Source organism: Malaclemys terrapin, chromosome 18, assembly GCF_027887155.1.
Source record: "Malaclemys terrapin pileata isolate rMalTer1 chromosome 18, rMalTer1.hap1, whole genome shotgun sequence".
NCBI lineage: Eukaryota > Metazoa > Chordata > Testudines > Emydidae > Malaclemys > Malaclemys terrapin.
Window position 1 is genome coordinate 16841663 of NC_071522.1, and position 26998 is coordinate 16868660.

The window sequence follows — 26998 nt, forward strand, 5'->3', positions numbered from 1 at the left end:
ATCTTTATGCTTCAGGGCATAAGCCAATCTCTAATAGGGGCTGGCAAGGTATTTTCTCTGAGGATAGGCTATCCCGTAACTGCCCACTGCTGGGTTTCTTGCACCTTCAGCTGGACTGATGGAGACACTGATGGAGAGGGGACACTGGGCTAAGAGGTCCCTGGACGGATCCATTCTGCCAATCCCTACGATCCTGTTAAAAACTAGAGACCGAATTGAATCCTTACTCAGTTCTTAAACAGGCACAACACACAATGCAAACAGTAAGGGCTTCATTATTGGACTCTAAAATATTTAAAAGGCAACAAGGCATTGCAATTTTCTCTAGCGCACCTCAACAGGTTTACATTAACATCTTCATACTGTTTTTATTCCTGATCTCACACATCACATCAGAATTCAGTAGGCCAGGACGTCCTTTGACTAAGCAGTACATGTGACTGCCTTTAATTGTGTTTGAACGAAGCCACTAATTACACATTTAGCCCAGTGGCACAGACCATTGAGTGAGTAATGTTTGTTTTAATAGGTCTAATAATGACCTTACTTCTTTCTCTCTCTCTTTAAATAAGTTAACAAAAGGAATTAGGCCACGGTTCTGTACAAGATTAGTTGCCACTGATAAATCTATAATCTGCCAAAGTATGCATAAAACTGAAGAACCAGCCATGTGATCCGTAAGCCTGGGTCATTAAGCATCTGAATGTGAAGTAGCTGTAAAGGATCCCAGAATACAAAGGAAATATTGGCTTGTCCAGATTAGGGAAATTTGCACCTGTCTAACTACATTTAGTGCTTAAAGTGGACTGAAAAAAGTGTGTGCACCGGGTTGGGGGGGGGGGGGAGTCTATTATTTCCTAAAGAAATGGAAGTAACATCAAAACTGCCTCTCCCCCAATCACCACATCAATTCTGCACCCCAGCCTCAACTCAGTTCCTCCTGCACTTCTAGGCCTCTTCACCACGCCCGTTCTGTCCTCCCTAAGGGTGGGACTGGGGGAGGGGAGAACTCTGCCTGCCTCCGCAGCAGCTCCGATCGACTGCTCGACCCCAGGCGGCGGGGCAGTGGGGAAAGCAGCCAGGGCTGAAACGTGTGCCCCTGCCCCTCAGCAACCTGGCCAGAGCTTGAGAAATTTTATTTGCTGTGTCCTAGCCCACTTTAAGCACTAACTACATTGGAATGGCTGCACCTGTGCAAATCCCTAGTATAGATACACTGCACGTGTGCAATCCATGTTTTGCACGGGTGCAACATTGTCCACAACACAGGATTGCAACAGTATAGCTACATCAATTGCACCATGCGAAAATTTTCTTCTCTCTAGACAAACCCACAGAGTTGACCTCCTAAAGATCCCATATTTAATTTCCTTAAAGGAGACTCAGCTCCATTAAACTAGGGTGTGGACTGCGGAGAGTTGCTAAACATGGAGTTATTATTATATACATGAGGCATAATTCAGCATGAGGAGTCAAACAAGACCAGTATTTTCTGACCAGATGAATAGCACTTTCGGCTGACCTCCATTAACAGTTTTCCCAAACATATCCGCACTGTGTTAGGTTCTAATGATTAAAGTTGACACACCACACCTTTCGCCGCAGGTATGCAAAGGTGTTCCAAAATCATGATGCAAACCAGAAGAGCAATGTGCTTCTGTAGTATCGGTACTGTGACTAATAGGCTTGGCGGCTCTAAACACACAGTTCAAATTTTAGCTCATAAATAGACACTCCCTAGGAGAAGCGAGCAATGAAATGGCATGACAAATGCAGGTGACATATCTCTTTAAACTCCCCCGCAAAGATGGAATCATGTTTAAGAACCTGTGGGTTTCCAAATTGCACAGGGACATTCTCCCTCGGAGAAAGATGAGTAGATACTGGAGACAGCTGCAAGTTATTTTCAGAGACATGGTGGAGTGACAGTCGTTGCTTACGGTGGAAGAGATGGCCCTAACGATAAATTCCTAATCTGAACCCCACAAAAACTTTTACTGCTGTTGAAAATCCATAACTGAATAATGAATACAACAAAAATCCTGGATCCAAACATCCCAGAACATTCTGGATCCATATCTAGATTTGGAATGCCAATGATACATGCCTCAACTTTATTATACACCTACCCACAAGAGTGCTCTACCCTACAATTTCGTGCGTTGCCAAATTAATTAAAAAAACATTTTGGGGGCGATGAAGAAGGGAAAATATTTAGTGATGATGAAAGTTGCTCTGTTAACAATCTTGGAGAATGGGGCCTTCTGTAGAACAGGTACAGTCCAGGCCCATAGGGATCAATTTTTTATATCATCTGATGGACATTTCGGGGTCCATGAACTGGGAGATCTTTGTCCAGCTCCTCAAGAAGACGTGTCCATGCCATACAAACTACCTCAAAAAGCAGCACCTAGCCCCCTTGTTGGGAATGCCAGCACAGATGCCAAAGTCTGAATGAGCCACTAAGATGAGCCAGAAACTGAGGGCCAGCCTGTTAGAAGGGAGCTGTCCATGAAAGACTGGCTCCCCTCTAGGACTGAGGGCATGCTAGGAACTTGTTCAGAGGCAACAGGTAACTTGTATGAGAAAAGGGAATTTAGCTAATATAGAAGTATAAAGCCTGAGGATGCATCTTCATGTTTATTTTCTGTGTAACTTGTACATGTTTGCTTTTCCTTACTCTTTCATCTCTGAATCTATGATTTTTCTATTAAATAAACTTTTTGTTTATTTTTTTTTACCACTAGCTGGCTTCTATTGTGCAAACTGTATGGCGTGTATCCCCCAAAGTGAACTGATAACTGGGACAGGTTTCACTCCTTCGAGTGTGACGAACCATAAGGGAAAAGTCCGAGTATCTGGTAGTTAAGAACTCAGGGAGATGGATTTGTGGGGTAAGGGGGCTGGGCCTCAGGAGCAGAAGGGCTGTTGGCGTTCACTCTGCAAGGAGTCATAGGTGGGTGGAAGCCAGGGTGAGACCTTTATTCTTGCAGTCTGGCAACTGGTGTCAGAACTCAATCTTAAGCCACCTAAAGTTACAGGTTGGGTGTGGGTGTGGGGTCTGAGGCTATGAGTTATCAGCACTGATGCAAAGCTATGAATTACCAACATTCACGTCTTTGTCTTAGACTTGCCAGGGCACACAGAGGCTTGGGTGATGGTCATTTGTGTGGCAGATGCACTTATAAACAACCCTCTCTCCCCTACAAATCAGCTCTCGTTATCAGCCATGAGTCACATTCGCAGAGTGGCCTAGGGGAAGCTTTCACTGCAGCTGCCGGTTCTGTTTCCATCTGGTATATTTAGGCTTGGCAAAATTCAATTTTTTTGAAAAAAATTCAACAGATAATATCAATGTTTATTTCTAAATTTTTTATGGATTTAAATTTTCATAGTTGTGAGAAATTTGGGGGCAGGTCAAACAATAAGGGGGTCAAACAATAATCAATGACAGCTGATATTGAGATTCAAAAATTTAAAGCCCATTAAAACACAAATTGTCAACATCACATATCAAAATATACAAAATAAATATCTTTACGTGAAACTAAGAAGTTCTCAAGCAGCATTTTTCTTACTTTGCCTTTCTGAACATTTCAATGATTATGAAAGGAACTGTTTTTTGATCAGTTTGGGTGGGTTTGGTGAAGTTGACCGATGTACTGATAAAAATCCATTCCTTCCAAGCTTAGGTACGTTACAGAAAAGTAGTTTTCAGCACTCCTTGTCTTCCAAGCTGGCTAAAATAGAGCAAGGCTGGAGTATGGGCATCTAAAGAGGTCTGTGCTTGAGTAGGATTCTCAGCACCCTAAGTAATGAGGTGTTCAGCTCTGCACTCCCCTCTTCAGTCTCACTCCTGCTCACTCCAGAAGCTTGAGTATTTCTGAAGAACCATGTGCCTCGGACTGGCCAGTGGCACAGAAAGACCTCTCGGAACACTGCTTTCCAGCAGGTGAAGCCCATTCAAATCTCCCTCAGGCTCAGCTTTTACGTACAATAATTTATTCCTGCTCTAAGATTTCAGTCACACTTTATATTTAAGAGCATATTTCTAAAGGGTTAACAAATGACTACTAAATATTATAAGCATGTTACAGACATGAGCAGTACCTGTTCTAGATTACTGAGCTGTCAGTCTCTAACAATTGAGCCTTTAGAAACTACCCTTAAAACAAACGGTGGCTGATTTTTCTAGTCTCAATAATCTAAAATCAACACCTCAGTTTTAACCGATTTCGATTGCTTTAAGTATCCCAGCAGCTCTCAGTATCACGCACTTGTCTTTAGAACTCCCCCCTTTGGGAAAGTTTGGCTGCTATTAGTATCCCACCAGGAGAGGAAAGATTGCAGCAAGGAGAAAAAGGAAGAAATTGTATTTAAATATAACAGTGAGGGAGGGAGATGAAGCTAAGTCCACTAGCCTCTGCTCTAATTGTTCCTAGTACTTGTTAATAGCTTTAGCTCTCCCTGGTGACTTGCTCAGTCACACTTGATTGAATACGGAGGGTTTTATTTGGAAATGTGCTTGAGATTCTGGCTGATTAAAATCCCCTCTAACTTGGTCAGATTTACACCATTAGTTAGTACAGAAAGATATCCAGTGAAAGGAGCTTGGTGGGAAGTTCCCTCATTACTTGCACCTTAGTCCAAGATGTTTTACAAATGGGTGTCTACAGGTATTGATCAGTCTCTATTTAGGCACCTAATTAAGCATTCGGGTCTTCCAAAAAAAAAAAAAATAGTACTGTGCATCCCATAGTGCTTATGAGTCTATTCAAAGTCAACAGGAGCTGCTGCGTGCTCATCATTTACAAAAACCAGGCACCTATTTCAGTACCTGAATACAGACCTAGGGCTGAGAATTTCAAAGCTGCTTAAGGGATGTCCAATTTCCATTCAGATTTGAAAGTCTCAGCCTTGGAAGCTTGACTTCAGGCACCCATTGTTGAAGGTCTTGATTTTAATGCAGAAGACCTCCATCTCCCCCATTTCTAACCTATCTGGAGTCTTGGAGACTTTGCCTTCACATTTCAGATATTTTCAGGTAACAAAAGCCAGGCTATCAGATAGTCAAAATTTTTCATGGGCCTATCCTACCAACTGGATTGACCATTAAAGAGGCCTAACCTTTTTCCATGGCAATGTAACAATACATGAGTAACCTTATTTCACAATGAAGACAAACACCGAGATGACATGATATCATTGTTGTATCATAGGACACTTGCAGTAAGCTCCTTTCCCAACCTAGTCCTGGCATCCTGCAGTTAAGAACCCACCTGCTCTTATCCCCACCTCAGACAACTAGCTTCCATTTCACTTGATCTTCTCAACCTAGGACCACAACTACTGAAGTTTAAGGCCTTCTCCTGAAGCTTTCTAGGACATGCTAAAAGTTAACAGATAAGACGACTGGACAGATAGGCTCAAATGGTGAGAGACATTGTACACTCCACCACGTCACACACTCCGTATCCAAATCCCATTTACTTCTCCAGAAAGCTTATGAACAGGATCACATGGCGCTGCAAGGCCATCGCAGTCTAGCAAACTGCTTTTCCTTCCAAACTCATTTGGCCAAGTCAGGCTTCCACAGTGTTGAAATGCAGCATGCAATGCCATCGATAACAAAATGTTGCATGCTGGAAAGGTGTGCATCTGTCTCATCACCATCATTAAAAGGGCCACATGAGGTTTATGGGCATTTTATATTTACTCACTCTCCCCTGTAACATGCATTTAGACGCTTACAAGCATTTCTTTCCTTGCCAATTCAGTCCTGTTTAATTTAAGGAACATTTCCCCCTCCCTCCCATCCATCCCCTTAATTTTTTGAACGGGGCTGAAATGAACAATGATCAAAATTATTTATAAAGCACTCCCTAGCACTTAGTAAACATTCAAGGAGATAGGACTGACAGACACTCCAGCACCCTATGCAATATGACATCTCGGGTTGTGCACCATCAAGCACAGCTCTGAGAATCCACAACGGCTGCAGCAGGACACACAAAACACTGATGTTATAGGTCTCACAAAAATAGAGACCGCTTTAAAAATGTATCGTGGTTGGCAATGAATTCAACACAAATACACCCACCCACACACACCGAGCTTCCCCATTGAATAAATAGCTCAATCAAGTCTAGAGGTCTTTGCCCCACCAGACAGCTTAAGAGCTGAGATGGGATGATTTTTGCTCCTTTAAACATCAGCCACCCTTTCTGTAACTGGAACCGACTGGCTAGCTTTCCCATTGTTCAACTAATAGAAACACATACAGGGACATGCACAGGGATTTATTTATTCACAGAATGGGACAAAGATACTTAAGACTGCAAAGCTCTTCAGGGCAGGGTCTGTCTTTCTGTTGTGTACGTACATCGCCTAGCACAACAGGATCCCACAATTTCAGTTGGAGCCTCTAGCTGCTACCAAGATACAAATAATAAATAAAGAATAATCAAATATAACCATGTCCATTTAGAGAGACAGATTCTGATCCAACAACTCCCATGAAAGACAGTAGAAAAAGTCTCACTGATTTCCATGATAGCTGGATTAGGCCAACAATGCACAGACTTCATGGAGATGTCCTTTACGTGTGCCAAACATTTTTCAATAGCCTAAACATTCAACATCTTCCTAAACAGAGAGGGGAGATGCATGCACACGCATGCACATTCACAGAGCCACTTCCTCAGGTCCCTACTCAGTTTTTACTCAGCCCTCATGCAGGCCTGTTGAAGTTAACGAGAGTTTGCCAGAAAAAGGACTCTCGGATCCAGCCCAGGGCGTGCGCAAGTCTCCTCTAGCAGTGTTCTTTCTGTCAGGCTCACCCAGAAGGATGCTTGAGCTCTGATTAGCAATCCTGATGTCTCAGTGCTGGCTGCTGTCTTCATTACCATGAGCTGGCAGCGGCAATGGAAGCCTTTGCAGCAGCGTGCATGAGTTATGCTTACAGTGATACTGAACCATAGAGACATCTCCTCTGATTTCAGCATCCATGACGTTAGTTTCCGCATCCCAGGATATTAGACAAGCTAATGAACCCAAGAACAGAGAGCAGAGGGCAGCAGATGCATTGTTACGAACAGAACAGTATTGTACATGCAGTAAAATCCATTCAGAGTTATTTCAAAGGTTTCAATAGGACATGGTGCCGTTCTGCCTCTACCAACCAGGGAGCTGATATTCTGAGCAGGCAGTCAGGCTCCCATAGAGTGCTCCAGGCCCCTGGAGGGGAGAGGAGAGCCAGTGCTGTTCAGGAGAGACAGCAGAGATGGGAACTGTTACTTGATAACAATTGATAGGGATATTCTTTTTGATAATTTTGTCTACTTTATTTTTTGTAGCAGAAATGAGCTCACCTTCCAATGAACTCCGCGGTCACGTGAGGTGGAAATTCAGGGCTTTGGAGCTACAGCTGCACTCGAGACACCTTCATCACCAGCTGTCACGTCTTGGAATGCATCACACGCTCCCGAATGCACGGACAAGGGGTTACGGTGAGGCGAGAACACAACTCCTCCCTTGTTAAAAGCAAAGGGGGGCTGCCCCTCCCTCTCCCCAACTTGGGCAAACGGTGCTCCCTCACAGCTCTCCCTCCTCCTGGATTGGTGCTGTGAGAGTTCCCCTCCCCTTTCCATCTATTGTAACCACTGGGGCCAGTAAGGGGTAGAAAAGGAGCACAGGATGGGTTAGAGACACCTGTATGGCTCAGAGGTCGGCAGTGCTCTCCTGCATCCGTCAACTCTAACCACTTCATCCCTGTGGTAACTCTTGCTTCTTTCCCCCACCTAGCAAAGTTGAGAGGTGCAGTGGGGTAAGTGCCCAAAGATAGGGTGACCGTATTTCCCAAAGGGAAAATGGGACACTGCGCAGGTCTGGCTCGAGCCCTCTCCCCCTGTGGGGCTGAGGTCGCCCAGGCCCTCCCTGACACTTGTGCAAGGCTGTCACTGTTTGCTCCAGCCCTGTCTGGTCCTCTCACTCCCGCATGAGGCTGTCATTGCTTGCTTGCCTCTTGGCCCCCTCCCCCACTGCCAGCACTCCACATTTTGACCAAAGTGGACATTTCTCCTGTTTGCTCTTGCCAACTGATTACATCAACAAAAGGAAACGGGGCAAACGCCTACTTTTGGGAGAAAAGTCGGGACGGCTGGGACTTGGCTTAAAGAAGGGACTGTCCTGGTCAAAATGGGATGTATCACGCTAATGACTCAAAGGTCAGCCACACTTATTTGTGCAAACCTCCCAAGCACAGCTTAGCTTGTGGTATTCCGGCCAGAGCCAGTCCTAGAGGAGTTGGCCCCAGCCAAACCTCTGTGCCTGGAAGCGACAGAAGTAAATGTGAGCCTCTTCCCCCACCTTTTAAAAAAGGAAGAGGACAGAAGGTGTATCAGTGGGGTAGAGGAGTGAGTGGCAGCCACCTAGCGGAACTGAAGAAAATGGCACTCTCTGGTTCCTTCAGGAATTCCCCCACTTCCTGTAAAAATATGAAAGACAGGCTCTGATTTTGGCACATCTGGGTCTAGTCCTAGCTGGCACCAAGTAGTCAAGAGGCAGCCATGAAAGTGAAGAGAGAACTCCAGCTCAATAGGACAGGGTTTCATTTGAGAGAGTTTGGGGTATTAATTGTAGATGAACCATCATATCCATAGGTTTCAGAGTAGCAGCCGTGTTAGTCTGTATCCGCAAAAAGAAGAACAGGAGTCCTTGTGGCACCTTAGAGACTAACAAATTTATTAGAGCATAAGCTTTCGTGGACTACAGCCCACTTCTTCGGATGCATATAGAATGGAACATATATTGAGGAGATCTATATCTATATCTATATGCATCCGAAGAAGTGGGCTGTAGTCCACGAAAGCTTATGCTCTAATAAATTTGTTAGTCTCTAAGGTGCCACAAGGACTCCTGTTCATCATATCCATGACAGCTACCAGAAAGTTCCCCTCTGGAGGAAAGAAACCATCTCTTCCCAGCAGAAAGCATTTAGACAGGACTCTTTCTATGGGGTGGGTAAGGTGAGTAGTAGATTTTACCTTTCCCTTGAGCAGTTAAGCTCTAAACAGACATTTTTTATCATAGGCTCATCCCTGCCAGGCTCGAACACCAAGCTGTGGCTACCAAAATACTGCAGAGCCAACTTACAGCCCTCGTCCATCAGCACCTGAATTACTTTGAGCACAGATCCATTTAACAGCTATGCAAACTGACAAGGATCTAATGCTCGTCAGGGGACCAGGCACAGCATAGCCACAGCTCCCAGTCTCCAGATACGAAGCTGCATTAGGGATCTCTCTCACCTGCACTCTGCAACAGACTTCAGCTTGGATACAATGGTACACAACCATTCCATCAATTCAATGAGACTTCAGTGAAAACATCCAGTCCCCTTTAGACATACAAAAAATGGTTTAGCGCTTTTAGTTTTGCTTGTTTCTGCTTTTAAATCTGAGGATTTATTTTACTCAATAGTACCTAACACACATTAGGTATATATTTTATGAGGCAACATATGCCAGAATGCTGTAGAGGGCTTGAGATTTTTCTTTGCTTCCAAGGAACCTCAGTTTTATTTTTTTCCACTGAATAATTTTCTGTGTCTCTTTCATCTCCCCTTGAACTAAAAGGACCCGAAGTAAGCCAGGCATGTTTCAAAGCCATGATTTTATGAAGCACTGAACACAGACGGATTTTTGCTTTGGCTGACATTTTGTTCCACAGGGGTTTGTTCCTTCCCTTTTTTCAGGGCCAATTTCAGAGTGAACACACGCAACGAAGGTACCTATCAGTAAGTTAGTGTAATTTACTGCAGAGGGAGAAGAAGCTGGGTTGATTCTGTCTTAGATATTTTTATAGCATCTGCCCTACTATACCACAAGAGCATTTAAGCACTGAACCAACCAACAGGAGGGTGTTAGAGGCTGGAAGATTCAAGACCTCCTTGCTTTATCTCATAGTCCTCTGTTGGTTGCTCTTCCTGCTCCAACCTCCTCTTCCCTTAGCATTTAATTCACACAGACTTAATGTGCAACTCACACCAGCTCCAAACTGACATCACCTCTGAAAATAGCCCGTTATTTTCTGCCAAGTCAAAAACAGTTTGGGCCTCAGATCGGAAGAGCAGTCCACAGCCTCAGGGCCAGGCACAGATTATAAAAAGAATTCGCGGCCCTTGTGCTACCTGAGCCTCCAGAAGCAGATGTGATCCAGCAAATCCTTCTTGTTTGCTAAGCTACGGAACAAAAGGCAGGCAAACAACCCTCGAATCAATTGACCTGAAGTTTGCTCCTCCAGGTGTTCTAGCTTGTTCCCCGGTCAACCAGCATTGTCACAGCCTAATCTGGTTTGAGCCTCGTTGATACATAATCCCCTTTCATCCTGAAGGAGCTCCACACACCCCCCCCCCCATTGGGATCATTTTGCCCATCTCTGAAGTACAGCCACCATTAAGGAGAGGTGAGCTTTACTCAAGCCATGTGTATGGAAAACATCATAGCACTGTAAATTACGGAGAGCACTTCGCAAGCTTTCCACGCCTATGCACCTCCTCACTTTAAGAAATCGTAGCTGTCTGCCCACCAGAGAGCTGTGAAGGAGGTGTGGGAGGCCAGCATGAGAGGGGGAAAAATACAACTCTTCAAGCCTTCCGCAGAGACATAACTCTGGACAAATGAGGCAACCATGAGAGCTCTTAGTCTGACTAACAGAGACAGTCGGGGTCCCAGCAGCCACATCCAAACTCTCAGAAGATCCAGCACAGTCTGATTACTCCTGATAACTAAGTGGCTTCAACTCAAGTTATTTAGAAAGAGAACAATGGAGCAATCACAGGTTTCTATGGCCTCCTGATGAAACATCATAAAGCAAGGCAGCCCAGGGAGGATCCGCCCCAGATATATATAGGGCAATCAGACATCTAATGAATCAAAACACTATCCAAAAAGAAGACTGACTTTTGCCATAGTCATTAATCAGCGATCACAGTGCCAGGCAAGGAGGTTGGAGAAATATTTACCTCTTCATGTGGAATGAAAATATAACGACTGGAGCCATGTTTTGGTAGAGGAGCTCTGTGGGGCCTCTTGTGTTCAGTAAGCACCTGAATGAAAGGTTTGCCTTTGAGCCCCAGGACAGCTCACTCAGGTTTTTAAGTCTGCATGTTGTCATTTTATTACTGAGCCTGAACCAATACCCTGAAGGGGTTTTCCTCAAACGCTCACCAAAAATGCCAAAAATGGTTTGCAGGTGAAACTGCTATGACTTGCATGTGCACAGGGACAGGACTACTTAAAGGGCATGCACAAAGGACTTGAATTTTTAGTGGGTGTTTGCACCTGCAAAGTGCAGGCACAGGTACAGACGTGTTTAATTCTGGGCAGGGAGTCGAACCAAAACCGAACCGGCTTAAACCAGTACCGATCCTGAACTCTACTTTTGTCCTACTTGCTGAACCTCAACTGGAACTGAACTGGGGGAAAAAAAAGTTGGGTTACCGCTTCAAATAAAGGTTCAGCATTTTTAAGCGCAATATTTTAGAACACTACAGTGATCTTATTTTCAACAAGACAAAAAAATAACAAATAGTTACGAGCTGGCTACCAGAGAGGCCTGCCCCGGTACACTGAGATGAGAATGTGAAGAAAACAAGGCCAGCCACAAGAGTAGGGAGGGAGAGAGGAAGCTTAGGAGCTGCTTGCACCCCACATGAGGCAGCAGGATGACCCAGAGATAGATGGACCATCTCTGAGACACCCTCCTGAGGACAGAAGCGGTGGAATGCTTCCTGGTCCCAGAAGTTAACAATAACTTGTTCAGCCCAGCTCCCCAACCCTTCTCCCCCTCAGATTCCCTCCTCCCACCCACCACCAGCCCCGGGGACAGCTCCTCCCTCCAGTTCCTCCACTTGACCCAGGGGCCCATGCACCAAATTCAGATTTATCCTCTCACAGAGCAATCATTAGAAAATGTTATTTGAGTTTTCTCAAACAAACTGTTCATAGAAAAAAATAATTATGTTTATTTGACAACACAGAAGCACTAGGAAAACTCATGTAAAGTTAAAGTTCATAAATAAATGGCCAAAAAGCAAAATAGTTTCAATTTTAAGTTTCAACTCTCCTTGAGTTTACTTCCGCTGAGATTGAAATTTGATCTGAACCGGTTGAAACTGGTAACCGAGCCATTTATAAAAAAAAAAATCAGACCTAAACCTGAACACACTGAACCTGAATCAACCCAAAATAACCACCATTTTGACTCCCTGATTCTGGGCATACACAAGTGGAGGCAGACCGGAGGCCGGCCTGAACATTTATCCATATACAAGGAGCTTGCTATCTGCTTCCTTTATGTCCAATTTTCAGTCAGCAATGAATATTTATGAGGCACACACCATAAAAGCCCTTTAACAATCCAGTGGCCTCATTTTTCATGGGAGCTGTAAGGTGCTCGGCACCTCTGAAAGGCAGGCCCCTTGTATTTACAGTTAACATGGTAAAGACTATGTAACCATAGGGATGGGTGCTTAGTAGTGTTATTCATGACATTGTGGTAGCATGCACCATGCAGTCGACACTTGCCAAACAGAGAAAGGCAGTTTGCTATTTTCACTGAATGGCTATTGTTTCTTGCCCACTTCAGTATTTCTGTTGTCACCACATAAAGGAATTTTCTATGCCGTATTTCTATGGGCTCAGGCTGTGCCAACTTGCTGCTTCTCGACGGGTGTTTTCACGTCAACGTGAACGTGGGCAATCTCCTCTGCTCACAGTAGATTCGCTGCTGCTTGTATTTAAACCAGTGAAGGGATCTTCATATTTTAAACCACCATCCAATCCCACTCTCACTTCTCTCCCTTCTTTAAGAACCTCCAGTGTTTTCTCCTTAAGCTAATGTTAGAAGCCAATGATCATAAGCTGGGAAGTTACTGTATAAATAAGAACTCCACATACTCTTCTCGGACCTCTTATCATTGCTATTTCAAAGAGTCACCTTGTGCAAGCTGGTGTGACTCACCTGTTAAATTTCAGACCTCCTGCCAGGGGAGTGAAGTGGCAGCAGGACTGTTTTCAGTATGACCCAGGATCTCTGTCCTGTTGCTGCAGCCCTCAGATATACTGGTTTAAAGAATGTCCTCCCACTGGCTGTAGAGTCTACACTGGAGGTGGATCTCCTGGCTTACAAGAAAGGCTTATGGTAAAGCTGAAGATCACAGTGGAGTTTGGGCAGGGAATCAGAGATGACTCAGAACTTTTCCAGAATTTGGGGTTGTTTGGATCCAGGGTTTTTGTTTGGGCCCAGACCTAGTGGTGACTGCAATCCAGAATGAATGAGTCTGCACACGGAACACATGCAGCTCAGGGTATTTCCTGCTCCTGTTACTTAACGTTTAGAGTTGTATCCTTGTTTTACGGCAGCACTCACTCTTTCTTAGACTAACAATTATCCCACATCCACACTGAGCTACTGGTCACTCTTTGAGGAGCATCCGTAGTAATCCATCTTTGAAGCTAGTCTGACAAACGCAGTGGAATGACCCAAACCCCATGAACTGAAACTCCACTCCCAAGTATATACAACTCCAGTCCAGTGCTTAATTTATCTGACTCCAGTCCTCTGGACTATGGGTTATGAAGCCCACTCAAGACTTGATTAGAAACTTTAGGTGAATGAGTGCCGAGTGCAAACTGTTTGCAGGCAGGAAAGCCTTTCGCCTGTTGGCTCTTCATGAAGGGTATAATGGCTTAACGCTGTTGCCATGTCCTTTCTGGCTTACAACAAAGGGGCGACAACAATAACTACCTTTTTGCTATAACCACAGTTGCTTTCACAGCATGTTTTGAAAGAAAACCAAAAGAAACCGGACGTTTGGGCTGCTGGGCTCAAAATCGCAGCATAGATGTTCCTGCCCAAACTGGAGGCCAGGTTCTGACACTGGGTGTGTGTGTGGGGGGGGGGGGGGGGCGAAGGTCTTGGGAGCCTAGCCTCCAGCATGAGCGGGACACCTACACTGCTATTTTTAACCCTGCAGACCGAGCCGCCATGGGGGGGAGGGGCGGGGAGAAGAAAAGGGGGTTCTGTGCAGTGTAGACGTTACCCTAAAGGCTTCTACGCTTGGCCCTATGATTTATGGGGGCTTAGAAATGCCGTCCTTTCCAAGTGGATGTTAAGGTGAGCAAATCACAGGTGTGACTTCCACCACTTCCACGGATGTGGCAACCCCTGTATTAGAAACAGCACAGCATGCCTGTCATCCTCAGGGTGTGACCACAGCACTGCAACCTCTGGAATGCAGTTGAACAGAGAGGATGAATGGCTGGTCCCTAGGGAAATCCGTCTGCGGCTCCCCTAGCTGTGATTTATCTCTCCAGGAATGCTGCCACCTGCAATAATTAAGCTTCCTCTGTGGTATAATTTAAATGAAAGGGTTCTTTTCTCAAGCACTCCCAAGCCTTTGTTGTTTTGCAGTATCCTTGACAGGCAAGAAAACAAACAGACTGACATGGCCCCATTTACTGTAGGCTGAAACAGGGAGCATTGTGAAATGTATCAAAAGCTATCTTTGACTTTCCAAAATTAGGTGAGCCGGAGGATCCTATCATCAATTCCCCAGAGAGATAATTTAATAGAGAAAGGAGCGGACGCTGTATTAATCTAAGTCCTATCATTCACCTTCACTGCCTTTCAGGGAAACTGAGCCAGGGTGGTTATTCAAAATCTGTGTCTAAACTCCATCTGCCCAGCATTTTGCCATTCTATATAATCTGTTCAAGCCGAGTTAATGATAACTTGCCATTGTTTGTGCAAAGAGGGGGCAAATGAACCAATATTTGATTATGGATAGTTTTTTATTTCTGTAAACTTTCCCTTAAAATAAAGCCTACACATCAATTTGAACATGTGTCTATATGTGCTTCCCCTAGGATGTTTATGTGATTCACAGGACCAGGGAAGAACACACTTCACTTTCAAAGAGACATGTGACCACAAACATTATACACTTTATTACACAATACCCTTTGTGGCATCTACGGGGCATCTCATATCCATATACACTGTGGTGGGGAGTTTGGAACAGGATCCAGTTATATTCAGTACACTTTGCAGAATTCCTTTGCTTATATTCCCGGACCCCACGCAGATCTTACCTGCTCAGTGATGAAGGAGCTTGAAAAGGTGATAGCTGACCAGAAAAAGATCCCGCAGCTGAGAATGATCTTCCTATTGAAGCGGTCACCAAGGTAACCAAATATAGGTGCTGCCACCATGAAACTACAGATGAAAACTGCAGAGGGGAGAAAAGCAGGAGGACATTTAATAAACATCAGGCAAAAAATATGAAAACTAATTTTCTGCAAGCCAAGCCCTCTGGAGAGTAGTTCCGCCTAATTAGATGTTCTGCAGCCCTGCTTACCAAGTTAGGCAACCCGATAGGCCTGGAAAGCACAGTGTCCATATGCAAACAGACTTCTCATTCCCACAGAATCTTCGGACCAGTGAACTGGGGTTACCTTTCACAACACTAACATCCCTCAGAGCCTGCTGCAAGCTTACAATTGAGGAATGGGCAAAACAGGAACGGGATAAACCAAGAGCCTCTGCTCAAACCTCAACAAGAAGCTGACACACAGGTTGGAGAGCATTCAGATATAGTGTATAGATGCTGGCCCCCTTGTTGGCTCTCTCAGCAGAGGACCTGGGTGAAACACCCCATGGAGACTCACCCTTAGAAGCAGCCTTTTAAGGCAGTGTGAGAGACGTTTTCACTACCATTCCCCTAGCTGCACGTGCATTTTCACTACCATTCCCCTAGCTGCACCTGCTGTGCGGCTCAACATAGGGCTCCACCCTCCAGGACACCCACCAGGACCTCAAGTCACTTTTCTTTAAATTTTTGCCTGACCCAGCATTATATACACCAGTGAGTAACTATTCCACTACAGGGGATAGTTTTGACTTATAAGGCTCTAAATGATGTGGGACTTCTTTATCTGAAAGATTGCCTTTCTCCACATGCCATTCTGACTCAGTTACTGTCAGCTGAGGTACCACTCATATAAGGTAGGAGGCAGCTGGCAGAGTATTCTCTGCAAGGACTTCTCAGCTTGGGAACTCACTCCTCCACCCCAAAATAGTACTTGGGTCTTGTCCATGTTAGATCTAGGGACACCAATACAAACACCTAATGTAGGTGCACTTAAACTAGTTTACACACCGCTTGTATCAATTTGGCTATTAAAGAGACTTATGTTAAAATCTATACAAGCAAGGTTTAAATCAGCATGTGTCTACATTCGGGATTTGCACTGTGCAGCTACAGTGATTTTTACATCCATTTAGGCACAGCAGTACAATTCTTCGAACACAGGGTTTCTTAACCTTTTGGATACCAGGGACCAGCTTGCTGACTTCCTAAACTATGTCAGGAAGACCTCATGGACCAGTGCTGGTCCATGGACCAGTTGTTGAGAAACACAGTAAAAGACCCTGGTTTATTGACATCCAGAGCGTGCTGCAAGGCCCATGTATTTCTTGAGCTGACAGAAACTGGGTGGGTTCTGGTGGCAAATTAGAGAGACTGGAAATTTGTATTAAGGGTTATAAATCATATTAATATTGGGTGGCTGCTGGCAGGCAAGGTGGGTTTCTGGCATTGTTTATTTGTAGCGTTCTTATTTTTAAAATGCTAAGAGGAGCACGTAGAGCAAAGGATAAGTACTCCTTCTAATGAAATGCGTGTATAAACAAAGTAATTAAGGGATTTTCATAGTAACAGGAGATAATATCCTAAACAATGTGTATAATGCTGGACCATAGGATGCTGTTTTAGAAGACATATGTGTACCTTTTTACATACTAAAATTCCAGAACCATCAAATAAAAAAAAAGACATGTATGTCAGTTGATGTCCATATTTTGCAATCCATACAATGGTACTTTATATTTTATCTCAACTTTTTATATTTCCTGTAGTAAGCAACATCATAACGCAAACATGTATCGTGTATGTAAATAAAATGAAGGATTCAGAGTAGCAGCCGTCTTAGTCTGTATCCGCAAAAAAAACAGGAGTACTTGTGGCACCTTAGAGACTAACAATATGCTCTAATAAATTTGTTAGTCTCTAAGGTGCCACAAGTACTCCTGTTTTTTAAAATGAAGGAGTAATTCAAAGATAGAAAAACTAGATAAAAAAGAAATAGAAGTAAATGCAAGATTATACCCATGTTCCCATTTCATTTATAGTGACAAGCCACCACTTTGCTATATGGACAATATACAAAATCTCACACTAGATACATGGAGCCTAGTTTGGCAGTCCCTGCACAAGCAGAACTCCCAGTGGAATGTACTATTTTTGCTGGAATAAGCTCTTTTCACCAGTAGATCTCACAGTGCTTTTACAAAGGGAAGTCAGTATCATTATCCCCATTTTACAGATGGGGAAACTGAAGCATGAGCGGGTCATGGTTTGCCCAAGATCACCAAGCAGGCCACAGCCGGGAATAAAACTCAGGTCTAGCTACTCAAGTATAGCTACTCAAGCTGTGCGTACAGTGAAGGATTTGCCCTGTACTGAACTCCGCTTAGAGGGTTTGACTCTGCAAGGTGCTAACCTCAATCCAGCAAGGCACTTAAGCATGGGCATAATTTAAGTATTTGAATAGTCACTAATCAAGTGACTAAGTGTTTGCTGGATGGGGCCGACAGTAGTCAGCACTTTGCAAGCTTGAGCCCACAATGAACTTGGATCTCTAGGGAGAAAAAATCAGTTTACAATGAAACAGAAGAAGATGACAAATCCAAAAAGGATCAGTGTGCTGATTGCAGTTCAAGGTTGAGTGACCCTCTGCCTTGGAATCACACTGTAATTCATTCATCCCAGATTCAGAGATTCTGCCGTTTTTATTTAGACAACAAAATAGAAAAAACTAAAGCAAGCTTCTAAAGAAACTCTCAGCCTTGCATCTCACTTGATTCAGGTACTGAACAGCCTCATCAAGCCACCTTTGGGGCATTTAGGGCCTGATCCAAAGCCCACAGAAGACCGGGATTCATGAGACCTGGATTGTATTCCCAGCTCTGCCACTGGCTTGCTGGATAACCTTGGGCAACTCTTTTCTATTGGCTGTAATGAACTCTGGATCGCACCCCTAACATCTAATTCTAACATCTGCGTACAAGCAGAAGACAAGATCCAATGTGCATTCAAATATCCTCTTCCCAACTCACTCAACATCTCCCAGTTCCCCACCAATAAATAACAATCCCTTTGCTACTCATGGATCCCTGGAAGAACAGGATGCTGGAAAATTCTCTTCTGAACCAAGCTGAGAGCTATATCACAGGTAAAAAGCTGACTTCACAGCTCCACAAAGGAGTAAACAAAGGGACAACAGAAACTAATAAATAATAGATATCTGAATAAAGCTGTCACAATAATAAATTTAATTTGCATCAAATTATTTATGACCCAAATATGCATCAAAGCACTGATTGACTCTGAAGCAAATGCAGAAAGTGATGGCTATGTGATCTGTCAAGCGGATCTGCCTGTTAGGTGCGTGTCCCACAAATCAATTTTTGCGATTGCTCCTGCAGATGACAGATGAGGTTCCTGAGCAGGACAGACAGGTTCAAAAATAACAAAAAGTGACTCTACACAACTTACAAACTAGGACAGGAAAGCAGAGGAGAATGAATCCAGGGCACCTCACTGGGCAGAAGGGAAACCTGAATTACTGTTCCAGATCTGTGTCTCGCTCTGGAACCTGGCCCAGGTCTCACTGCTTAGTAACCCTCATGGCAGGAAGGATTTTAGCCCCCACAGAGAGCTACTGAAAGGGTATTCATTACGCAGAGGGGGAACATGAGGGTAATTTGCAGGTAAAGGAAGATAACTGGTCTGTAACACAAAATAAAGAGCTCCGCTCTCCTGCTAGCCCCTCCTCATTCCTATTTCCTTCTCCGGCTCCTCTCCCCTTACACAACAGCTTTCACCTCAGACCACCACACTGCAGCCACTGATTGTTTACATTAGAGAGAGGACAGTGACAAAGAACCTTCATGAGTCAAATGGCATTTCGTTACCCTCCTCCCAACGAGCAGCTCCGCTTCCCATTTGCAATTCCTGCCCTTTCAGAACAGAATCAACTGCTGAAAAAAGAGAGGAAGCGAGAGGGCACAGAGCCAGGCGCCCAGTGGGGTTCAGGATGAGTTGCTCAGAAGGTACAGTGGGACGGTCAGCGCAAACCCATAGAATAGAGGGGTATAGGTAATGTGGGTTGACAGCCATTATGCAGGCTGAGAAGTGGATTACTCTCAGCAAAGGACCGAAAACAGGGCCACGCAAAGCAGCCAACGCCCAGCTCCGGGATGGAGTTGACGTGTGCGCCGGCAGAAGCAAAGCAAGGCTCTGAGCAGTGGAGGAATAAAAATACATTTAATAAATGCCTCCCAGAGGAAGGCTCTTTTAAGCACAGGTGTTTTCGAAAGGGGAACGCATTTGTCTTTACCCCTCCTTCTACGTCACAACTAAAATGCCTGCTGTGGTGAAAACACAGGAAGAGTCTAATTGCCTAAACCGGATGGCTCAGTATCTATTTCTGCCTCTGAATGCCTGACCCGCCCTGAGACAGGTGGGCCAGCACGCCCAGCAATCTTCCCATATGTGGTTGGAATTATAAAAATGATATCTTTGAAAAAACAGAAGGGCAGAGCATCGTCCCTGGGCTGCAACTTCATGCACCGTTGCCCCCGAGTGCTCAGTCAGTCATTCTGGCCAGCAAGCTGCCATTCAACTCACACGTTCCTCCCTCAGGAAATAACCAGCTGCCCGTTTGCTCCGTAGAAAAGAAAAAGCCCAGACACTTGAGACAAAGGGCAGGAGGGAGAGAAAAGAGAGGAAGTGCAGAATTTAGTGTCTTATAGCCACGAAATCCGCCTGGAACTAGACCCATTGTTTTCCCGCTCAATAAAGATTTGAGCCCTGTGGTTGCACCCTGTAATGATGGCCCTAGAAGAACCTGCTGGTGAGAAGGCCAAACATCAGCTTTCCACATCCTCACTCTATTCCTATAGCATTGCCTACTTTGCCACACTCGCTCCCTCCCTTGGGATGGGCCAATCCTTTCAGGCTTGTGGGGTCCACAATAGCATGTGCTCTGTATGACAGAGGGGAAGATGGGGCTCTTCAAAGGAACCAGGCAGAAGCTGCATTTGCTCAGTTACTGAAAAGCTGCTAGGCTCCCACTGCATCTGCTAGAAATAAAAAAATCCAGCCAGGCTTACAAGGGTTGTTTTTCCATCAGGGATCATTTTAAAAGGCTCCATTTCAACTAAAAATAGTTTTCTTTCTCCAAGCCGGGATGCTTCCTATAAAAAGTGGCCACTGTGTTAGAAAATTCAATCGGCATGGAGCGGTGTATTTACTACTAACTGAGTGCTGACAGTACACTTGGCTCTCTGGACGGCAAAGCCAGATAGCCTCTGCCCCAAGGGACATGCAATCTAAACAGAAATAGAGACAGATGTGCTGCGAGGTTGTTCATAGTTTCCCAAGAACAACATATTTCTAAACAATGGGAACACCTGAAACACCCAGTGTCTTTTTAGGCTCTGATAATATACAGATATATACAAGCACAATCTTTCTCTGCATCTGCAATGGCAAATAAAGTTCTTACCATCTACGCAGCCAGCCCCGCTGTCTTGAGGGCACTTTTGTTGAATACTGCATTATTCATGGTTGCTTTATTGGTATAATAATATCACTTAGCACATACATATCACTTCTAATCTCAAAGCACTTTTCAAAGGAAGCTTAATATCATGAACTCCATTTACAAGATGAGGAAATTAAGATCCGGCGAGAGGGGATGGGACTTGCCCAAAGTCACCCAACAGGTCAGTGGCATAGCCAGGAAAAGAATCCAGATCTCCCAAACCCCAGTACAAGGCCTTACCCATTGAACTGCACCTACACGGGAAGGCAAATGAGCAATGCTAATTCTTCTGCCAGAACCCCAGGGCAAAGTCTAAGTTTTTAACCCTATGATCACAACTACGGAGAAGAACTTTTATTATAGCACCAAATGCAGGACTGGTCCACCCCACGAGGAGCGTGCTCACCCTGTGGTGCTGCATACTGCCGTCCTCTATACATGAGGGGTCGAACGTGGCTTTCTTGACATGAAAGGGAGGGGTTCGGATCGCTTGGCAATCCGAGGCAGTATATCATCCTTAGTCATTTTGCTCACACATTTCATCCATCCTTCTCAGAAGCATCCTTATGAATGAAGGAAGAACTGCACTCACATGTGAGATGCCAAGGCAATAATTCAATCAGAGCCAATGATACAGCCTCCTACATCAGATTTCAGCCTCCAATCCATCATTACCACAAACGATTTGATTACGGAAATATCGTCATGTCACTCACCATGACTATTATGTTTTACTCTTTTCCTGGCTTGGCAGCCAGTGGCTGGATCCTGCCAAACAAAAACAAATAAAAGCCACGAGATGGGCCGATTTGAGACAATGAGACTGAGGCACACAGATTTCACAGGTCAGAGATTTGTAGGGGTTGGAGGCCGATTCAAAACAATACGCTGAGTATGCATGCTGTATATTGACAATACAGAAACAGCACTACAGGGAAAATGCACAAAATTGCTCTCAGCATCTCCAGAATGGAGCAGAGAGCAAAATCAGCTAGGGAATCTAATCAGTGTTTCATCTTTGTGTACTCTGAATTCTTAGCATGCTAAAAAGAACACATGGACAGTGGGAGCCATTAAAAGTAAGATACTTCCCACTCACAGCAATTACATTTACCATAGTCTTCCTCCTAGCTCTGTGTGAGGTAGGACATTCCAGAATACATTTCCCCATGCTGCTGTGTGTGCGCATGTCCTCCAGACACTCTATAGACTGCTCAGGGACTATGGGACAGCTGAACAGATTTTCCCACAATACACTGCTACAAAACTCTGTTAGGAAGCACAGTTAGCGTGGCTGCACACACACAGTTGACATGTAGTTACGCTGAGAAACAGGCTTCTGTACAGACCCCTCTCAAACTGCTCGCTGTCACAGGGTCCAATGGTTGTCACGATCTGGTTACAAAAGGACACCTGTAGTACAGACAGGGTCCTGAATGCACAGCTTTCCCAACAAATCCATGACTCACTGAGCTTCTAACAGTCCTGTCTACAGGGAAGGATCAAATACTAACAGCTCCATCCCTTTTGACAACTTCAGAAACTGGGTTCTTCCAGAAAATAGTTTCCAGGCTCCTACCAAAGGATATCCTGAAAGTAGACTCTGTGTACCTTAGCGAGCATGAATAATTACTTCCGTTGGAATTGCTGGAAAATCCACTCCTCTTGGAAACAGAAGAACAGATAAAAATAGCTGGAGAATCAATGCAATAACATATTAACATCCCAGTGCACTGGGAGAAACTGGGCTAGGCAAAAGGTATCCAAAGTCAAGTGGGTAGAAGGATGAGCTACAAGCTAACACCACCTCTTACAGGAACATAAGATTTACTCTATATTGGAGCAGACCAACAGTACATCAACTCCAGGATCCTGCATTAAGCCAGTATCTGATACTTCAGGGGTAGGCAACACCCCCAAGCCAATTGTGCAATGCTACACAAGGGGCGAAGAAACTCCTTCCAGCCCCCATAGTTTACAGTTTGTTTACTTTTTTTGCTCAAAAAAAAAATTACCCAATAAATTAATTACTCAATAAAATCAAGGCTTAAAGAATCAAGTCAAATAATATAACCATCCGCTACTAGCCAGAAGGCTCAGAGAGAAGAGATTGTGCACAAAACAGCATATACAGTAGCAAAAGCCTATAAAGCACTCCCTGATAGCATTTAGATTTTCTGAAGAGCCTTTTATAGAAGCAAGATAGAGGATAAGGAGAAGTCATGACATTGATTAGTAAGAGCTGGTTACAGCCAAATAGCTGTCAACAGGTGGCTTTGCTTGTCATTGTTGCTGGTGGGTTGAGACAGGCAGGGAGTATGCCTGCAGCCAACAGGACATTACCAGAGGGAGAAAGAAGGGGAGGAGGAGGAGTGTTTGTTTTCTGGTGGTGCTACCCTCCTCAGCATCACTCCTGTGCTGCTTGGTGAAGTAGAAGCTAAAAACATGGCTGTTGTTTACAGTGTTTGTTTCCCACACTTGCATCGGTGAATTTCTAAACTAGCCATCAAGCTGGGATTCTTCTGCCCCAAAACAGCCGCACGACAAGTTTTCCCTGATGGGTGAGGAGGATATGAAATGTCTGCCCCATTGGGATAAATCTCCTTCTGCCTCCCTTATCTGTGGGCTTCTCCTCAGCTAGTCTCTTGAGTGGCATTTCTGAGACCCCGGCAGAAGGCTAGTTTGCAAGCCAGGTTCTCCTGTACTACCCACTGATACAGGGCAATGTCCAGGCCAGTGATGGTGACCAGGAAGTTCAGCCCCTAAAGATAAGATATGTTGTTGAGTGATTAAAGCACAGGACCAGGAGCCAGGAAATCTGATTTATACTCATGGTTCTATCGCAAATTTGTTTTGCAAATATGAGCAAGTCACTTCACCCTTCATGTCTGCTCCCCTTTAACATGGGGATAAAGCTGTTATCCCACTTCACGGGCGCATTGGAAATATCTGTGGAGGAGTTAGAGAATTGCAGCTGGAAGATCAAATAATCAATACTAATCACTATTGTTATAACAGGTTTAGATGCTTATCAAGATACCTTGAGTCTGCAAAATCGGGCTGCAACTCTCCCCAGAACAGATGCCAGCATGAGGATCCCACCAATTCCTGCTCAGAATGGGCCAGAAACAGTGTGTGTGTTTGGGGGAGAACTAAACAGAATTTAACATTTTGGTTTAGGTTCCAGTTAGATCCTAGAAGAGGAGAGGCAGCGAAATGGTGGGCAAGGAGGATATAAACTGCAATTTTTTTAAATATTTCCAAACATCAAGTATGGTTCTGAAGTTACCAAAACCCATTCGTGCACCTGTAGTCAGGGAGTCATCTCTATTTTGCCTAACTCCTCCCTAAACAAGAGGAAGCACTAGAAGTCCAAGATCACATGCTGAATTCAATGAGATTTGGATTAGACTATTTTTTATTTAAAATCAACTGTCTTCACTGAGATTTTTAAACAGTGTGAAAACATTTCTACCAGCAATAGCTTTTATTAAAGCTTCTAAAACACAACAAAAGCACAAAATTAAAGCCTGCAGTGTTTCTTTAACATAAAACCTTTGTACTGATTAGGTTTAGGAAGACAACATTTCATCGACATAGTGGATTCAATCAGCTGAACTAGCAAAAGGTTTACATGTATGTCTACTGAAATGTATGCAGAAGAGTAAGATTTCTGGAGGCTGTTTTGAGGCTGACAAAACTGTAATTCCAAAAGCTCAAAACAAACACACACACTCCTCTTTTGCGAATGTAAACTAATAAGCTCTCTTGTCAGGTAACAGAAGTTTTCTTCCCTTGGGATTTCTCTCTCTCCATTTGATTTAACTTGGTCTGATGATTTGAGAACTTTGCAGATTAACACAGTGGATACGATAGCAAGTCATCCCTTCACGAACACAGCCTCAACATGCACAGAATGTGTCTCGTAGGTTTGTTTGCCATTGCGCAATCTCGTTAGGGATAATCTTGTTAACTGAGCCAGACGATTAGAATAGATTTGAATCCATTCTGGTCAATTCTGAATGAGAACAGAAGTCCCAGAGGTACAGAGTCTGGTCGATAACTTCACAGCACTGAAACGTTCTCAGAGACATTATACAGGATTGGTTTTGCCTTAACACGACTGCTATACACTTAAATGAGATTGGTTGCTGTTCTGGAAGCAGTTGTTGACTGAGAAAGTTAAAGAAGGCCTCATTTGAAAAATATAGCCGTTCTCTCCCTTCCCTTGTGCTTGATCTGTCTATCTTTCTAACAGGAATTCAGATCATGCAATGTATGTCCCCATCTCAATGAGAACACTAATTCCACATAAAACCCAGAGAGAGCAGAAGGCAGTGTTCCATGAGTGCCGGGTGGTGGGATGAGCAGGAGGATGGAATTTGCACTCCCAGGCTTTGGGTTAGAGAGAGAGGTCTGGAAAGAAACATCTAAACAGTCATGAAAATTGATTATTTTATTCTCTCTCTAGCAGAAATATTTTCCCACCGTATCTATGACACAGCACACACATGGTTGTTGCGTTCACTGCAGCCTCAATGAAACAAAGCCAAGTTCATCTGAAATAGCTAGTGATTTGGGGGTCCCAAACTGAGATGCCTTAAAAGGGCCTCAGTGCCTGCACTCTCAGATAATCAGGCCACTAGTAGGTGTCTCAAGTTGGACACCCAAACTCTGAGGCTCCAAAATCACGAGTCACCTTTGAACAATCTTGGCTCAGGGCTGCATTGCAAGTGTCAGGAGACAGACTTCAGAAAGAATAGTAACAGACAACAGCTCAGGCTGACCTTACAGGGTGCAGAGGATGTCACTCAGCTGTGAAGCCCCATGCTGCAAATTTTGGTCACACCAGCTGCCAGTCTCTTCTTAGCCAACGGGTATTTTAAAACCAGCCATTGCCACCCGGAAGCCTGCACTATCATTTGGTAGAAGATTATCCCTCAAGCCTGGTTTCCTATGGCAGAAACAGATGTCCATGTGCTATGCACCTCTGCCCACTCAGCAGTGTCATCCATGGGTGTGTTACAGCAACAGGGTGGAAAAAACCCAGCATGCAAGGAAGAAAATGAACAGAAAGGAAATTTACTTCAGAGTCTGAAGGAGAAGGAGCCAATAGAGATGCCTTCTGTGCTCCTGACAAGTCAGTCCTGATGGTTTCAGGAGCATCTGTCCCCGGCTTTATACAGGGAATATTGCCTATAGAATGAGGCTTTGTTTAGATTTCTAAGGCCCTCTAGGCCAAGCAGGGTACAGTCAAAGCTACTATCTCTTAAGACCTGACCTTGTACTCCATATGCAGACAAATTTCAAATGACTTTAATCAAAAGTATTCCTACCTGAGGAGTACAGATTGGGATCCAAATACAGGCCAAATCGTGACTCTCTGGGCCAAATCCCAGATTTCCATTGGGGTCGGGGTCTGTTTTGGGTGTGTAAAATCATCCCCCCTCCTGGAGGCTGCTCTGTGACTGCGACAACAGCCTCCAGGCAGCTCCATGGCACCAGCTAGACCAGTGAATGTGAGTAGCACAGATTTGTTTGCAAGACCCCCACCTCCACTGAGAAGAAAGACATGCGGCAGGCGGGGAAAGCAGCCGCAGTGACACATACCACTCTGGAGTCAGGATCCCGCATCAGCCCAACTGCACCAGCCTGGGAGACTGTAGGTCTTTGGCAGGATCTGGTCTGATATTAACTGAAGGTGCCTACAGGCCTTAGACACAGCATGGCTTAGTTGGGCTTTTAATTAATACACCCAAAGATTTTTGCTATCTGTATTTAATTTGGTGAGGGTCAAAATAATTTTTTTTATTTAACAGCAACATTTCCCTACAGCCAGGAAGGGGACTGTTAACTTGTGTTGCCGGCACAGGGGCCCGAGGACAGCAACAGTGGGGTTCGGTGCCCGCAGTGCTTCATGCCAATAAACATACAGGGGTGGAGAAACAATCAAAGTTTATTTGAGATCTCAAAGTGGTGCAAGGAGACAGGCAAGTCTCAAATCGAGCACACCAGCAAAAACAGTTTCTCTCTTCTTTATACATTTTACAACTAAGCCCCCCCTCTCTCCTACCACCTCCCCTCTACTCCCCCTCCCCTCTCTACCGAAGGCATGTTTATACATTTAAGCAACTAAATCATTCTAGGGCTATAAATCTAGCTTGTTAGTAACACTCCTCTAAACAGTTATTTGGTCCTGTTTACCCTTAGTTTATTACCCCTTCCCCAGCTAGAAACATGCAAACCTCATCATTATTGTTTGGTAC

The 26998-nt window shown here is 44.4% G+C and overlaps 1 protein-coding gene across 1 annotated transcript in view; it reads right to left on the minus strand.

Moving 5' to 3' along the window:
• Positions 1–26998, minus strand: part of SPNS2 (SPNS lysolipid transporter 2, sphingosine-1-phosphate) — a 158440-nt gene that overhangs the window by 61260 nt on the left and 70182 nt on the right. Inside the window, exon 3 of the mRNA XM_054008563.1 lies at positions 15156–15292. Within this exon, the coding sequence (XP_053864538.1) occupies positions 15156–15292 (137 nt within the window). The remainder of the gene's footprint in view (positions 1–15155; positions 15293–26998) is intronic.